Source organism: Vicugna pacos, chromosome 32 (genome assembly GCF_048564905.1).
Source record: "Vicugna pacos chromosome 32, VicPac4, whole genome shotgun sequence".
Taxonomy (NCBI): Eukaryota; Metazoa; Chordata; class Mammalia; order Artiodactyla; family Camelidae; genus Vicugna; species Vicugna pacos.
The window spans coordinates 10,842,275-10,858,250 of record NC_133018.1 but is presented as its reverse complement, the minus strand read 5'-3'; the positions used below and the strand labels follow the sequence as shown (position 1 = coordinate 10,858,250).

The following is a 15,976-nucleotide window of genomic DNA, read 5'->3' as shown; positions in this document are numbered from 1 at the left end:
AGTGAAGCTCCAGCTACCCAGAGAAGGGGTGATGTAGGCTTGGAAGATGCTGAAACCAGCCACCACCTGTCACTCCGGCCTGACAGCTGGGGAGTGCCAGGCACAGCTGTGCTTTGAGCTGAGGGGACAGCAGTTGTGGATGGTTCCCAGCCCAGCCTCCCCCAGCCTCAGCTGTCCCATCTACAGAATGGGCAGAAGGCTGCCATCAGTGCCCCTAGCAGCAGAGGGAAAAGTGAATGGGCATCACCAGTCAGTCCAAAAGGTGCCCCTGTCCCCCAGACATGTGAGTCCAGGGAGGAATCTGGAAATTGCCTGGAAAGTGACTAGGTCATATCTCTGTCCAGTTGTGGGGACTGGGTGGAAAATCCAGGGTCTGGGTGAGGGCCTCGGTGGCTGCTGACCCAACAGCAGGTGGGAAAATGACTTTCAGGGAAGCAAACAGTTCCCAAGTCTTTCTCTCACTCCTGATGGGAGCCAACACCTTCCCCCAATACCCGTATGGCTCCTGGGCCCAGCTCCACCGCCCGCTGCCCCGCCCACCTGGACAAACCCCTAAGCCTTGGTCTTTCCATTTGTGAAACCTCAGTTTGGACGGCTCAAGACGAGAGACTAGGAAAGCTTTAGGGGAACAGCGCGTGGCGCAGCGGAAAGATTATCACCAATATCGCAGCACACATGCCTGGGAAGGGAACACCCGCCTTACTTCTTGCCCCCCTCCCCCGACCCCGGCTTTCCCCTCCAGCCTATGCCGGTGACACCACCGTGAGCAATCTAACATCACATGGCCCAGGGTCACAGCATTTTCCTCCACGTGGGCTCCAGACCTGCAGGGCTTCAAAGGGAACCTCACCCTCTGTAGAGAGCGATGAAAACAGCCCAGCAGGGGAGAGGTGAGGGGGCATCGGCTGAACAAACAGGAGCCCCATGGGACGGGGGCCTAGCCCCTCCCTTGTGATCCAAGCCTGATACCTGGGTTTTCTTCCATTGGCCGCATGACAGGCATATATACAGGGCATTTGTGTGTCAGCGGCATACAAGCAGGTGGGTGCCGTGTGTGTGTATGCACACCCATGTGCCCCTTGGCCCATGCCACAGGTATTGCACTATATACCACGCTGTGTACATCCTAACACCAGCAATGTCCTACCCTGCGGGCAGGTTAAGAATATATTAGGGTAGGGGTTGGTGAACTGCAGCCCACGGAACAAATCCACCCACTGCCTGCTTTTGCACCGCTCACAAGCTGAGTGGTTTTTACGAACAGTTGAAAAATAAAAAGAGTATTTCATGACCTGTGAAAATGACATGAAATTCAAATTTCAGTGGCAGCAACTCGTTTTATTAGAACATAGCCACATTCATTCATTTGCATGCTATATATGGCTGCCTTCAAACTATAGCAGCAGTCAGGCTATAATGGCAGTTACAACAGAGATTGTAGGTCCCACAAAAGGTAAAATATTTACTATCTGACTGTATCAGAAAGTCTGCGGCTCTAATATCAGGGTGCAGTGAAGCTGGGGCATGCTGCTATCTCCCCCCAAAACTTAGAGTTCAGCTTCTGAGAACTTGTCAAGAATTTTACAACTGAAATATCTAAATAGAGGCTGTGTTCATTTCAGTACATATATGCGAGCTTTCGGTTTTACAACTTTATATTGTTGTGTGTGTGTGTGTGTATGCATGTGTGTGTAGCACAACATTTTCAAGATTTGGGACCTCCTACTCATCTCTTGTGTATCTGTAGTGTTCAGCACGTGCTAGGCACATGGTGAGTAATTAGTTAAGGTTTGTGGGATAAAATAACATGTATGATTCTCTCCATCAAGTCAACAATCCTGCTAGCAAAGCAATGCTCTTTCCCATTTCATAGATGTGGAAACTGAGGCCTGAGGAGGTGACAACACCTGCTTGATGCTCTTCCCTGGACCATTAAGAGTGAAGACAAGTGATGTCGTTCCTTGACACTGTATTGTTCCTGGCAGAAGTGGGTGAGCACGTTATAACATGTCTGGTGGGAGACAGCTTTCCCCTCTCTCCTGCAGTTTTCCGAGCATCCTAGGTCCCATGCTGGCCCCATTGGTTTCCAGGCCTTCCTCCCTCCCTGGGGGGTCTTGGCAGGCTCCCAGGAGCCAGTGGAGAGATGAGTGCTTTTTTCCCTTTTCCTGCAAACAGGGGGCAGGTGTGGAGTGAACAGCCCCAGGGAAGGGAGAAGGGGTTGCGGTGCGGGGAGTGACTGAACTTGAACTGCTGGGGGATCCAGCGAGGTTGAGCCATAAAAGGGGTGCCATTGAGAGTAAGGGGCCTGCTGAAATGGGGAATGGAGTTTGGGGAGCTAGAAACCCAAGTAGGAATGCTGGGAATAAAAAAGGATCCCTTGAAAGTGGGGGGTGGGGGGTGGGGGAATCAAAGACAAACAGGGCCAACTTGGCAGCCTTGGGTAGGGCTATCCTTGCTTCTGAGGACCACAAGCCAGGCCCTGGAAAGTTTCCCTACCCAGCACTAGCTCTGAACCTGCAGAAAACCACAAACATTGAGCCAAAGAGAAAACACACTCCTTCTGCAGTCAGACCCCTGCCCTCCCCCAAGAGATCGTTCGGCATAAACCAGAGAGAATGGGGCAGGAGACACCTACCACTTCTCCATCAGGGGTCTGCGTCTCTAGAAGAATGAGCATGAGGACTCGATGGTGACCTCCTCTACTCTCAGGATAAAGTTCAAAGCCCTTTTCATGGCAGTCCAGGGCTGTATGCACCAGTCTCATCTTGTACCACCTTCCCGTCATCCACTGCACTCCAAACCCAATGGACTTGAATGTCCTCTGCTCCTTCCCACCACAGGGCCTTTGCACTCGCTGCTCCCTCTGCTGGGAACACTGTCCCTCTCACTCATTCTTCAGATTTCTATTCAAACACCACTTTCTCAGAATAGCCTTCTGGGACCACCCCTAGACCAGGATTATTTCATGTTCTCAGACTTGCAACTGGTGACCTGCATAGATATTGTGTTTTCTTGTTCCTCGACTACACTGGGATCTCCAGCACAGGTCCTCCACAAGTAGACCTCTACTAAGGGCCTGTCTGTCTTGCTCCTTGTAGAATTTTGGTGCTTAAGCACAGGGTCTGACACACAATAAATGATCAATGAGGGCATGAATGAATGATTGGCACCACTTTTGAATGCAGCTAATAACTGAAGTTCTGGGACACAGATGTAGTGAAAAGTAACACTGACAAACCATTTGATATGAATTCACCTGTATGTCCATACTTGGTGGCCACTCTGTAGGTACCAAGCAATGGTCTACAGCAGAGTTATCCACTAGAACTTTCTGTGATGATGGCAGTGTTCTGGACCTCTGCTCCAATATGGTAGCCATGAGACACATGTGGCTACTGGGCACTTGAAGTGTGGCTAGTGGGACTGAGGAACTAAGTTTTAAGTTTCATTTAATTCTAATTAACTTAGTTACATGTGGCTAGTGACCACCATACTGGACAGCACAGCTCTAGAGAGAAGGAAAGGGTCCTACTGTCTCAAAGTTCTGTCTTCTAAGGATTCATAGTTACTCCTTCAAACCTCCATCAGCTGGTCCTCGGGGGTGAACATGCCAAGGATTCTTTGGCAGCTTCCATGAGGCAGGAACTCCCCATCTCCCACTGCCCACCAAGCTTGTCACAGAGACCACCAGGCAACAATGACTCAGGGAGATCTCCATAGTGGTGGTGAACAAAATGCTGAGAGTGGGCCCTCACCATTTTTATCACCATCATCACCTATCACATGACCACCAAGACTGTCACCAGCCTCATTCTCTCCATCATTATCACTCTATCACACGTCTCCTAAGACCACCACCAACACAACCATCAACACCACCACCACCAATTCCACGATCCAAACTACCACTGGCATCACCACCAACATTATCTCCTCCATCGTTACTACCCCTGCCATCATCAACACCAGCATCTCCTTCATCCCCCATCATTACAACCACCATCACATCACCCCAACATCACCAATACTTAAAGCCAGTCTAAGATACCAGTCAAGAGTTTTGGCTCTGGAAATCAACTGTCTGGGCTAACCAGCTCTGAGTTTAAATTACTCAGCTTTGGGGGGGGCTCAGTTTCTTCATCTGTAAAATGGGACTCCCACTACTACTTATATAACAGTAAGACTAGCTGTGACCGTTGGAAAAAGTCAAATGAGGAAGTAGACAGAAAACTCTTTTACTATGATGATTGAGTGCTAATGCTCTTGTAGATTCTGTGCTCAGTGCGCAGAATTTTATTTAATCCTCACACAGCTGCGAGAAACACTGATCCATCCACTTTGCAGATGAGGAAACTGAGGCTCAGAGAAGTGATGTAACTTTTTCCACAGCCCTACACCTAATATAAGAGGCTGGATTGGAACTCAAGTCTTAAATTGGACTAGGCTAGACTGTCCCTTTTTGGGTGGAGTGGGTTGGATCAGCATATTGGCCTCCCACTGTTCCTGGTTCCCTCCTCAAGGATGCCAGAGGCATTTCAGCCTCCCACCACGAAAGGTGATGGTGGTGGTGGTGATGGTGATGGTGGTGGTTATCTGTGTCTCCGCCTGGCCCAGGGGGTGGGTGGGGAGGGTAGCAAGTCCACTCACCTGTGTCCTGGCGAAACTGGTGCATGGACTGCAGGTCAATAATGTAGGGCACGAGCTGGGCGTCCACCTGCCCCAGGACCACGGAACCACGGGCATCCTCCTTGAGCACATTCTCGATGTGGTGGCACACGGTGGCCGTGTAGGGCCGCCAGCGGCTGTGCTCGTTCAGCCACTCCCACACCACCACCCGGGCCACGTTCTGCGGTGGGAAGCCCAGCCCGTTCACCGGCATCATCACACCCTGGCCTGGCCGTGACATGGCCGCTGCTGCCTCAGGGGCCAGGACCCTACTATTAGTGGCCCAGCTCCTCCTGGGCCTGGGAGCAGGCAGGCAACTTCTTCTCTCCCCAGGGGTCCAGCAAGGACTGTCCGGCCTCCTTTCTAACTCCCAGCCCTCTCTGAGGCCCAGAGGCCTCAGTTAAAGGAGTGTGGGGTGTGTTCCAGGCTCCACGGACCCCTTCCCGGCAGAGCTGTCTCAGACAAAGGTGCTGCTCTGGAAAGCAAGCGTCTTTCTTATGCTGGGGAGAATGATGCTCTAAAATCCTTGGTTTCCTCAGCTCAGATAAGGGGCTGAGGCAGCCGCCTGTACTCTAGGTCTGGGCTCTTGCCTGCTGGTCTCCCGTTCTTTCTGGCCGCGCAGGGCCTGTCACCCAGGAGGCCCAGCCCCAGCCCGCGGCTCTCTGCAGCGCCCAGCCAGCCCTCTGCGCTCGCAGCTGCGTCCCAGACCCTGCGCCTGGCTCCAGTGGGGCTGCTTGCCTTGTCTCGGGTCCGCCTCCCCCGACGGCTCCCGCTGAAGGGGGCGTCCCTGTCCCCCTTGACCCCAATCCACGGGTCCTGGAAGGCCTGGGTGGCTGAAGAACGCACGGGGGAAGGGTGCCGCCGGCCTGGGCTGCGGCTCCGGAGCTGGGCTGGGGGACGAGGGGGGCGGGGGCCCGTGGGCACGCCCCACCCCACTCGTGCTCGCGACCTGCCAGGAGACAAGACGGGGAGAGGGCCCTTTAAGAACAGAGCGCGGCACCCCCTCCCCCCTTCCCGGGAGAGCGATGGCTGAGAACAATGGGGAGCCGATGGGGGTTGCAGCAAGGGGGGCTAAAGGGGGTCGCCTGGTCGCGGTCCCTTGGGGCAGGCCTGGAGGGAGGGCTGTGGCTGGGGCGCGATTTTCCGAGCCTCCTCGCCTGCGGCGCCCCCTCCTCAGCCGCCTGAGCGCTCTCCTCCTCCGGGGCCCGCGCTCCGCCGTGAGGTGCAGGGTGCGCGGGGATGTGCGAGGATGCGCGGCGCTGCAGGCGCGGCCCAGGGCCCCTCGGGGGTCGCGTCACTGAGGCGGTGAAGCCGGGAGCTGGATCGTAGCTGCCTCCCGCTCTAGGGATAACAGCCCCCCTTTCCCAGCGCAGACCTCCCCAAAGCGCGCGCGGGCCTCCCGCAGGAGCCGGGGGTGGGGTCCCTGAGCACCCCGCGCTCTCACCGCCTCTCCTCCGCTCTGCCTGCTTCCCCGGCTCACGCTTCAGCACCGCCGCCTCCTGGGCTCCCCCCGGAGTGGGAGGGAGCCGCGGTCCCGCCTCTGCGCCCTTGCCCTCCCAGGCCGCGCGCCGGGGCGCTGGGCTATCCGCGCGTGGACAGACTACCCCGCCGACCGACGGACGCGTGAGCGGGCTGCCGGACGCCGGGATCCCGCGGGTGGGAGGCGGCCGCGGCCGCGCTCAGGGGAGGGAAGGGGGAGGGGGCGGAGAAAGAGGAAGGGGAGGAGACAGATCGCGGCCCTAAGCGCCGCCGGCGCTGACACGCGAGTCCCTGGGCGCCCCATATCCTCGGCTAGGCCCACCAGGGACCCCACGAGGCTCAAGGCATGGAGTGAGGTGTCCATGGATCGCCTGCTTGAATCCTAGTCATCTTTACATTCCAGTTGCCCAGACCGGGGCCTGGTACACAATAGATGCTCAATAAATGCTTGAACGAATGAGTAAGTTCCAGAGATTGTCTAACGAAAGATCTTAAAGCGTTCTAGGGTAGGCTTCTTTGCTCCTTCCACTATTCTGGGCGAAGGGAGTGAGGAGGGGCTGGCAGAGGGAATCACGGAATCTGGAGTGCACATGTGGGAAGACTGAGGCCCACAGAGGGTGAAGAATAGGCCCAGGATCTCATAGTGGCTTAGAACCACTTTGCTTAGAGCTGATTCTCCTCCCAGTACGCAATTAGCCACCCCAGAACCCACTTCCCCAAGGCAACCAACCTGCTCAGGTAAGTGAGACAGCACAGCATCTTGCCTCCAGCAGGGTGGGGGGACCAAGACCAGGAGGCAGAGACCGTGGAGGAAGGTAAGGGTAGGCCCAGCGCTCTCTCATTCAGGGGTGCTTGTAAACAACAGGTGCTCAATAAATGCTAGGTGAGTGTTGGCTGGATGGAAAGGGAGGTAGGTGGTGGCAGCAGCTCAAGTGTTAATGGGATGGCCAGCTCTCCCTCCTCTGGCAAGCTGGATGCAGCTGAGAACACACATCATCTGGGAGGGGGATGGACCACCCGGGGCCTGCGGGTGTTTAGATTAGGGAAGATGAAGGATGCGTCCGGGAACTCCAGCCTGGGCGGCAGACTGGGGTCAGCAGTCTGTTTGGGAGCCTGTCCAGAGCAGCCCACGCTCCTCTTCCTCTCTCCCTTCCAGGGCAGATGGTGATAAACTAGGCGAGGTCAGGGGCAGACTGCTCAGGGGAGCTTTCCCAGAACTGAACTCTGGTTCCCTAGCCAGCTGGAGTGACCTCCCCTCCCAGGCCCCTTCTATCTCCTGCAGCCTGGTGCCCGATGGGCTTTTCCAGATTGGGCCAATGATTCTATTTGTTTGTGCCTGCTGCAGACTAAAGAGAGAGGCTCTGTTAGAGGGCAGGGCCAGCTCTGCAGTGCTACGGCTCCAACAGGATCGCCGGGCTCTGGGACTTTAGTCTAGGGTCCACAGATGGCTTCCTGGGAGGAAGTCCATGAAGCCCCGCCCCCCATTACAGACAAACTTACAGGTCTGTGCATTTTTCTAGAAGGGCTCTGGCTTTCAGCAGATTCTTCTCAAAGGAGGCTGGGACCCAAAAGATTCAGAGCTGATGTTGAACAATCTTATGTTACGAAAGGAGATCTGGGGACCCCAAGATGGAGCAGAAACTGGCTCAAGGTCACATGGAAAATTAGCAGCAAGTTGGAAAGAAGAACCCAAGACTCCCAACTATATAATGCTATTTAAGGTCTGACTAAATGACACCTCCTTCAGGTAGTCTTCCCTGATCTCATCCCATCTTCCTCTGTGTTCCTTTACCCATCTTTGATGTGACACCCTATATCACAACTAGCCACTACAATGGAACCTGTCCCTGATAGAGTGAGACATCCATGAGGTCAGAGACTGTCTTTGTGTGGTGTGGCTAGTGTTTATTACATAAGGTTGTTGTTTATTGAGTGCCTGTTACATGCTAGATATTACATAATGCTCACTCGTCTTGACAATTGTCCCACAAGGTCAGTAATGCTGTCCTCATTTTACAGATGAACAAAAAAAATTCCTGAAGCTCAAAGAGGTTAAGTGGCTTACTCAAGTTCCCACTTAGAGGGAGTAAGTGGTAGAGATGGGATTTGATTCCAAACACTTTTGCACTTCCTGCATCATCCTGATGTCGCTGTGTTTGTCCGGTGGCTAATGAATGGTATCCAGCTGAGAATCTGGTGCAACATCACCCTACTGGCCCCTCTCATCTGGGCTGTGGAGCATCTGGAAGTCAAAACCCTGCTCCCAGGGCATCCTGGGAGAAAGGGATTGCAAGGAGGAGAAAGGAATTTGGCCTCCAAGGAGCTCACAAGCCACTGGGGAGATGGCTCAGACACCACTGGGGAAGCCAACAAAAGAAAAGCGATCCATCATGAACTCTTTTTTAAATTTATTGTATGTACGTATGACATCCCTGGTGGAAGAATCCCAGGATCCTCCCTTCTGTGTGTTTCTGTCTTGCTTCCTCGCAGCCATGATACTGGCTGAGGCCATCAGTACCATGAAATCCAACCGATGAGATGGGAGAAGATGGTTCTGCCACTTTTCTAGATCTTTGAGTTCCATGTCAGATCTGAAGCTGATCACACTTGTTGAACCTGCATGTGAGGCTCACAGTGATTTTCTTGACCTGTGATCATCAGTGATTTTTAATTTGCCAAGGTAGCCATATGTCACCAACACAATTAGAAACCAGACGATGACATTGGAGCATGACCTAAAGGAACCTAGAGTTTGTCTTTCTTCCTGGCATTGTTGATGCTCCTTTAAAAAACATTTTTTTTTTACTTTATTACTTTTTTTTTTGGTGGGTGGAGGTAATTAGGTTTATTTATTTATATTTATTTATTTTAAAGGAGGTACTGGGGATTGAACCCAGGACCTCATGCATGCTAAGCATGCGCTCTACTGCTGAGCTATACCCTCCCCACACCCCATGGCATTGTCGATGCTCTTAAGAGCATCAGCCTGGGTGTTCATGTGCACCATTATAGCAGCATGGAAAAATGGCAGAAAGAGACAAATTCACTTTTTGTTCTCCTATCCATCCATCCACCCATCCATTCATCTGTATGTTCAGCTGTAAAAGAACCCTCCCTCCCTCCTTCTCTCCTACCTACTGATCCACCCATCCATCTATTCACTCTTCTGTCCATCCATCCATCCAAATAATACTAGACCCAGCCCATGAGCCAGGTACTTGGCTATGTGCAGAGACACAGAGACAACCAACACAGCAGGGTTCTTGCTCTCCTGTTTCTCAGAGTCTAGTGGGAGAGTGAGACACGAATCAAAGGATCACATAAAATAGGATTACAAAATTTTGCAAGAGAGCCATGAAGTTCAGGATATCATGAGGACCTCTAACAGGGGTCCTATCAGGTCTAGGGAGTCAGGGAGGGCTTCTCAGAGGAGGTGACATTTTAGCTATTCCCCAAAGGATCCATAGTCTTAATGTGGCTAAACAAGTGGGAAGAGGAGCACAGGGAACAGGGATGTGCAAAGGCCCAGGGGTGGAAAAGAGCTTGGTGTGTTAGAGCAACAGAGAGGAGGCTGGAGTGATCGCTGAGAACGGAGCAGGGATGAGAATTGGGTAAGATGAAGTGGGCAGAGCCCCCATGCAGACCTTGTAGGCTCCAGCATGGATTTGAGATATTTACCCTGAGAGCCATAGGGAGTTGCTGAAAGGGATTTAATGTGATTTGTGTTTGAAAGAGCCTGAAAGTAACTAGACATTATTGAGCACCTACTGTATTCCCAGCCCTGGGCTAGGTCCCCTGGAAGGGGAAGCGGAGATGTGGGAACTGTGCTGTGGGACATAGAACAAGAAGACCACATCAAGATCATGTACAATTGGGGTATGAGTCCGGAGAGGCAAAGGTCACCCCTGCCCCCCACCCCAAGGAGCCAAGTGACTTAAGGCTTTTCTGAATTCTCTCCAGTTCTCTATGTCCTGGTGCACGGACCAGATGTGACCTTTCCTTCAGCAGTGGGGGGGAAGTTTAAGTGGGAAACAAGAAACAGCAAGAAGGACTGTTTGGGCATCTCGGGGAGTGAAGCAAGGTCTCTGGAACTCAGAGAATTCTGCTGAAATCAGGGGACATCCTCGGGGCTGCAGGACATGGGTCGTGTGGCAAGCGGTAAAAGGTCATTTGCTGCCAGCTGAGAACTGAGTGAAATTACAGAAACTCCAGTGGTGACATGCACAGCTGGCCCTGGCTGGCGAGGAAGGCCCGCAGACAGAGCAGTCAGTATTTGTTGAGTGGTGGTTTACAGGTGTTTATTACATTATTAAATGTAATCATTAAATGTTGATGAGAATGGGCTATGGCCCAAAGATTATGATTAAACCCACTCTCCCGTTATTTTTGGTGAGCCTAGGTTAAAGAAAAAAAGCAAGCAAGTGAGGGAGGGACTAGAGGATGCTGGTGGTGGGGGCTGAGTTGCAATTTTCAATCAGTTGGTCAAGGAAAGTGCCACTGGGGTGACCTCTGAGCCAGGACTCGAAGGAGGGAGGTAATGAACCATGGGCGAGATCTAGGGAAGGGTGTCCTGGGCAGAGGGCAAAGGAAAGGCGAAGGCCCTGAGGTGGGGCTGTATCTGGCTTGCTCTAGGAATGGCAGCGGGGACCCGTGGCTTGGAGGGACTGTGGGCACATGCCTAACTGGGGGGAGGGGGGGAATAAAGCAGCTTGAGAAGAGAAAGAGAGAGAGATGGGGAGAGGAGAGAGGACGGTCCAGGGTTTCCCAAAGATCCTGGATCTGCTCTTCCCAGGGATTTGCTATTCATTTTTTATCTTAGATTCCATGAGACACTTCAGTATCCGGGAGGTGGTTTAACTAGGTTTCTGTTACCTGGAACCCAGTGAGTCCTATTTGGTTCAATCAATGAGCCTGACTGGTCCAGAGATTATGGTGTGGATTTCTTCAGGAGAGGTTTCTTAAGAGACAAGTGCAACCTGGAGAATGGATGCTGTGCAGTAGAATGCCACGAGGAGACAGGAGGAGACCCAGGCCAGCATCAGATACAGGGCATGGAATGGTGATCAGCCCATCCACAGAGTGCTTTCTAAGCATCAGGGATTTTTATTAACCTCTTTCCATCCTCCCAGGTGTTAATACAGATTTTACTGATGAGGAAACTGAGACCCAGGGAACTGATGACTGTGAGCAGCTGAGCCGGAAAAACCCCAGGTCTGGTTGACTGTGAAGCCCCTGTGCCTGGAATAGGAAGTCTCTGACCCATTTCCACTGCAGTGTCCCCTCATCTCTGGGTCGCCCGGGGGCAGGTGAGTCCTTTCCACCGCTCCCTCATCTCCGGCCCCTGGGCAATCTGGAGGCTTGTGGGCATCTAGGCAGGGTGGGTGAACTCCATCTGGGACCCTCTGCGTCTCCAGCACAGAGGGAAGGGACCCAGAAAAAGAACTGGGCGTGTGGTGGGGCTGTGGTGCAGCTCTGGGACTTACGCAGGGCTGGTTCATCTGGGGAAGTGGGGCTTGGAGGAAAGAGCAGCTCTTTCTCCAGGATCCTAGTGCATTTTCCTCTATTGTAGATATGACCAGCTCAAGTCTTGGAGGGAAAAGAAGGGAGGGCTGTGAAATGAAATGGGAGTGTGTGCACGGCGCCCCCTGGTGGCCTATTTGGGGCCATCGCTCTAACGCTGGAGGGATTTCCAGGTAATACATTTTTAATTTATTTTTACTGTGGTAACAACGCGTAACGCAAAAGTTATCGTCTTAACCACTTCTCAGTGTACCGTTTAGTACTGTTAAGTTATTCACATTGTTGTGCAACTGACTTCCAGAACTTTTTCATCTTGTCAAGCTGAAATTCTATACCTATTAAATAAGTCCCCATTCCTCCCTTCCCAACCCCTCTCCAGCCACTGGCAATCATCATTCTACTTTCTCTTTCCATGAATTTGACTACTCTAGATACCGCATATAAATGCAGTTATACAGTATTTGTCTTTCTGTGACTGTATATTTAATTGGCCAAGACGAGGTAATATGCCCACCTCTAGACCAATCACTGGTGAGGGGGCAACAGGATGGCAGGATTGGCTTAGACCAATTGAGACTCACCCCTTGGAACCAGGTGGATGATCTGGGGAGCAAGGAAGAATGCAGGAATGACTGATGGGCAGGCAACCAACAGCACTGGTGCATACTCGATGCTGTTTAAATGCAGAGGAGGGGACCAGTGGATGACTGGACCTTGGTAGAGGCAACAGTCCCATAAAGGAAGGCAAGTGTAGAGAGCAGGGTCTCCATTCTCTCTCTCTCTCTCTCTCTTTTTAATGGAGGTACTGGGGATTGAACCCGGGACCTCCTACTTGCCAAGTATACTCTACCACTGAGCCACTACTCCATCCCCTGTCCCACTTGGCTTGGGTCTCCTTTGCAGGAGACTTTCACGGCTTGCCCAGTGCCCTAGATGGTTAACAGGCTATCTGGCGGACCCCACCTGGTCAGGTAGACAGCTGCAGAGGAGGAAGTGGCCGCCACCAGCCGTTGTCCTCTCTGATGTGACAATGTGGTTCTATCCCATGGCCTCCCAGCCTGGGCTCTGGCCAACCCTCTGACACCTGGACAGCCATCTGCTATTCTAAAAGCTGAGTCTGCAGGGGGAGACCATGGAGATTTCCCCAGCATGGAGGCAGGTGGAAGGAGAGAGGGGGGAGGAGGAGGAGCTCTTGACCCCAAAGCTAATAGCCAGAGAGGGAGGTCAAGGGTATGCTGAAATGAACTAGAAAATTCAATCCTCATTTATAGGACACTCTCCAAGCCTTTTCACACTTACCATCTGGTCTAAGTATTCCCACAGGCAAGGGAGAAAGATTTCATTCTTCTCATTATATGGATGAGGTCCAGAAAGTCAAACCATCTTGCCTGAGACCACTGTATGAGTTTCCTATGGCTGCTGTAACAAAGTACCACAGGCTTAGGGGCTTTATACAAAACAAATGTATTATCTTACAGTTCTGGAGATATCCTCAAATCAAGGCATCAGCGGGCTTGAGTTCATTCTGGAGGTTTCAAGGGAGAGTCCGTTTCCTCACTGTTTCTAGCTTCTAGAGGCCACCTGCATTCCTTGGCTTGCCGCCCCTTCCTCCATCTTCAAAGCCAGCAATGTAGCATCTTCCAATCACACTGCCCTTCCTCACTCTGATCTCCTGCCTCAGTCTTTTCAGGACCCTTGTGGTGACACTGGGCCCACCATCTGGATAATCCAGGACAGGCTCTCTCAAGATCCTTCATCACATCCACAAGTCCCTTTCGCCACGTGCAGTCATGTATCTGTCGGTTGTGGGGATCAGGACGTGGACATCTTTGGGAGGATATTATTCAGCCTATCATGGCTGCACAACTGAGGAGTGGTGGAGACATTCTGAGCCCTTCTCTTCAGCAGTTTCACTATGGCTGCAGCCACCAACAGATCCTGTGTGCCTTGCACACCTCAGTGGCAGTATTTCAGTGGATCTTGCATTTGCCATTTTTAAGTTGGGAATGAACATGTGGGGCTTGGAGTCTGGCTATCTGACTTGAAATCCTGGCTTTAAGCCCTTCCTAACTGGTGAGGTGGAGCAAGTTACCTTACTTTTCTGGGCCTCTGTTTTCTCATCTGTCAAATGGGAATGATGATAATAGACACCTGTTGCAGGGGGGATGGAGGATGAGGATGGAATGATTTCATGAATGTCGAGTTCTCAGAACAATGTCTGGTTTGTAGTAACTTCAGTACACTGGGCCTCAGTTTCCTTATCTGTAAAGTGGGGATAATGGTATTCAACCCAGAGGGCAGTTTTGAGGATTTAAGGCCACAAGGCACCAACCTCACTTCTTGGCCAGAGGGAAGTGAGTGCTGAGTGAGTGAGTGGCCGCTCTCATCCCAGCCTTTCACCTGGGCCAGCAGGTCCTTCCCTCCCCTCCCTCTTCCCTGGGCCCTTACACTGCGGCAGGCACTGCTGGGTTCTGTTCCTCCGGCCGCCCAGCCTCCTAAATCAAGCCAAGCGTTGAGGCGTGCACTGCCCATTAACGGGGACATTTTGACTCAGCGCTGTTTTGAAATAGCAGGGCCGGGCAGTGCCCCGAGAATAAGCTTTGCTAATGGAGTTTCTGTCTTGGCGTTGGGCCTGTCTGGGCTGTTTACTGCAGGAGACTTGGAGGATGTAGGGCCTGGAGGGGGAAGAAGGACTTGGAGCCTTATTCGCTTGCAGGAGCCCTGCAAAGGCAGGCAGAAGGTAGTAAGGCTCCCTGGCCTCCAGCTGAGCGTGAGTGTAGTCCTGCTGGGGTGGGGAGGGTCCCGGGGTGTGAACCTGGCCAGTGACCTCACGCGAGAGAGCAGCTTGGGAACCTCAGTTTTCCCCTTTGCCAGATATTGATGGAAGTGTCCACCCGGTGAGCAAAATCATTCCCCAATGACCTGACCATTATGAAATTAGACTGTATTCAAACATTTCCAAATACTTAGGTGTATAAGCACCTTGTGTGTTTCTAAGTGAAGGATACAATTTTGTTGGGGGGAAAAAAACCCTGATTTTGTCTCCTTTTTGAGTGTAATTCATTAGAACAATGCCAGACATGTTAAATGTCACAGAAAATAAGCTTATTTTCATATTTCTTATTATTTTTCAAGATAGTTCCACCATCGAGCCTGTCTGCGCCCTCTCATTTATTGTGACATTTTTGGTTCTCAGTATAAGTGGATTCGTTTATGTGATCTGTTGCCAGTTCCACCTGTTTTTAAATTTGTTAAAAGTTGTGTTAAGATGTATATAAGCTTTGCCATTTTAACCATTTTTAAGTATGCACTTACATTCACTATGCCGTGTTAACCACCACCTCAGTCTATTTCCACAACTTTTTCATCATCCCAGACCTAAACTCTGTATCCATTAAGCAATAACTCTCCATTATTTTTTTTCTCCCCTTCAGCCCTGGTAACCTCTAATCTACTTTCTAACTCCTGAATTTGCCTATTCTAGATAGTTCACAAAAGTGAAATCATACCGTATTTGTCCTTTTGTGTCTGGCTTCGTTCACTTGGCGTCCACCCACAAGGTAGAGGTCTCAGTACTTCATTCCTTTTATGGCTGAATTATATTCCACCGAATGGAGGGACCACTTTTTGTTTTATCGGTTCATCTGTTAGTGAACACTTGGGCTGCTTGTTACGAATATTCCTGTGCAAACATCTTGTTTCGAGTGCCTGTTTTCAATGCTTTGGGTATATACCTAGGAGTGGAATTGCTGGGTTATATGGAAATCCTGTGTCTAACTTTTGGAGGAACTGCCAAACTACTTTGACAGCAGCTACATCATTCTGCGATCCCATCAGCAACGTACAGGAGTTCCAGTTCCTTCACATCCTCTCCAACAACTGTTTCTCTTTTTTTTTTACTTTAAAAATGATAGACATCCTAATTGGTGTGGAGTGCTATTTCATTGTGGATTTGATTCACATTTCTCTAATGACTAATGATGTTGAGCATCTTTAAATGTACTTATTGGCCATTCCTATATCTTCTTTGGAGAAATGTGTATGTCAATGTCTTGTCAATGTCACGTCCTTTGCCCACCTTTTAATTGGGTTTTTGTATTTTTGTTGTTGACGTGTAGGAGTTCTTTATATATTATGGATTTTACATCCTTATTTATTAGATATATGACTTGCAAATATTTTCCTCCCATTGTGTGGGTTGTCTTTTCACCCTCGTGATAGTAAACTTTGATGCCCAAAAGTTTTCAATCTTAACAAAGTCTAATTTATCTTTTTCTTTTGTTGCTTGTGTTTCTAGCAGAAACCACTGCTA

The 15,976-nt window shown here is 51.1% G+C and overlaps 1 protein-coding gene and 1 long non-coding RNA gene across 3 annotated transcripts in view; both read right to left on the bottom strand.

The window, feature by feature from the left end:
- The window catches only part of DTX1 (deltex E3 ubiquitin ligase 1), a 35,915-nt gene extending 29,592 nt beyond the window's left edge, over window positions 1-6,323 (bottom strand). The window contains exons 1-2 of the mRNA XM_072952869.1: window positions 6,110-6,323; window positions 4,648-5,614 (exon numbers count right to left, since the gene is read on the bottom strand). Coding sequence (XP_072808970.1) covers window positions 4,648-4,906 — 259 coding nt within the window. The 5' untranslated portion in view covers window positions 4,907-5,614; window positions 6,110-6,323. The remainder of the gene's footprint in view (window positions 1-4,647; window positions 5,615-6,109) is intronic.
- Window positions 6,324-11,224: 4,901 nt separating this feature from the next.
- Window positions 11,225-13,391, bottom strand: LOC140690993 (uncharacterized). Of its 2 annotated transcripts, XR_012066420.1 has the most exons (3): window positions 12,964-13,391; window positions 12,246-12,337; window positions 11,225-11,730 (listed from the first exon to the last, which is right to left on the bottom strand). It is a non-coding gene; the product is annotated as an uncharacterized lncRNA (long non-coding RNA). The 2 variants fall into 2 exon arrangements; XR_012066419.1 differs by lacking the exon at window positions 12,964-13,391 and having other exon boundaries at window positions 12,246-12,476.
- Between the last annotated feature and the right edge of the window lie 2,585 nt (window positions 13,392-15,976).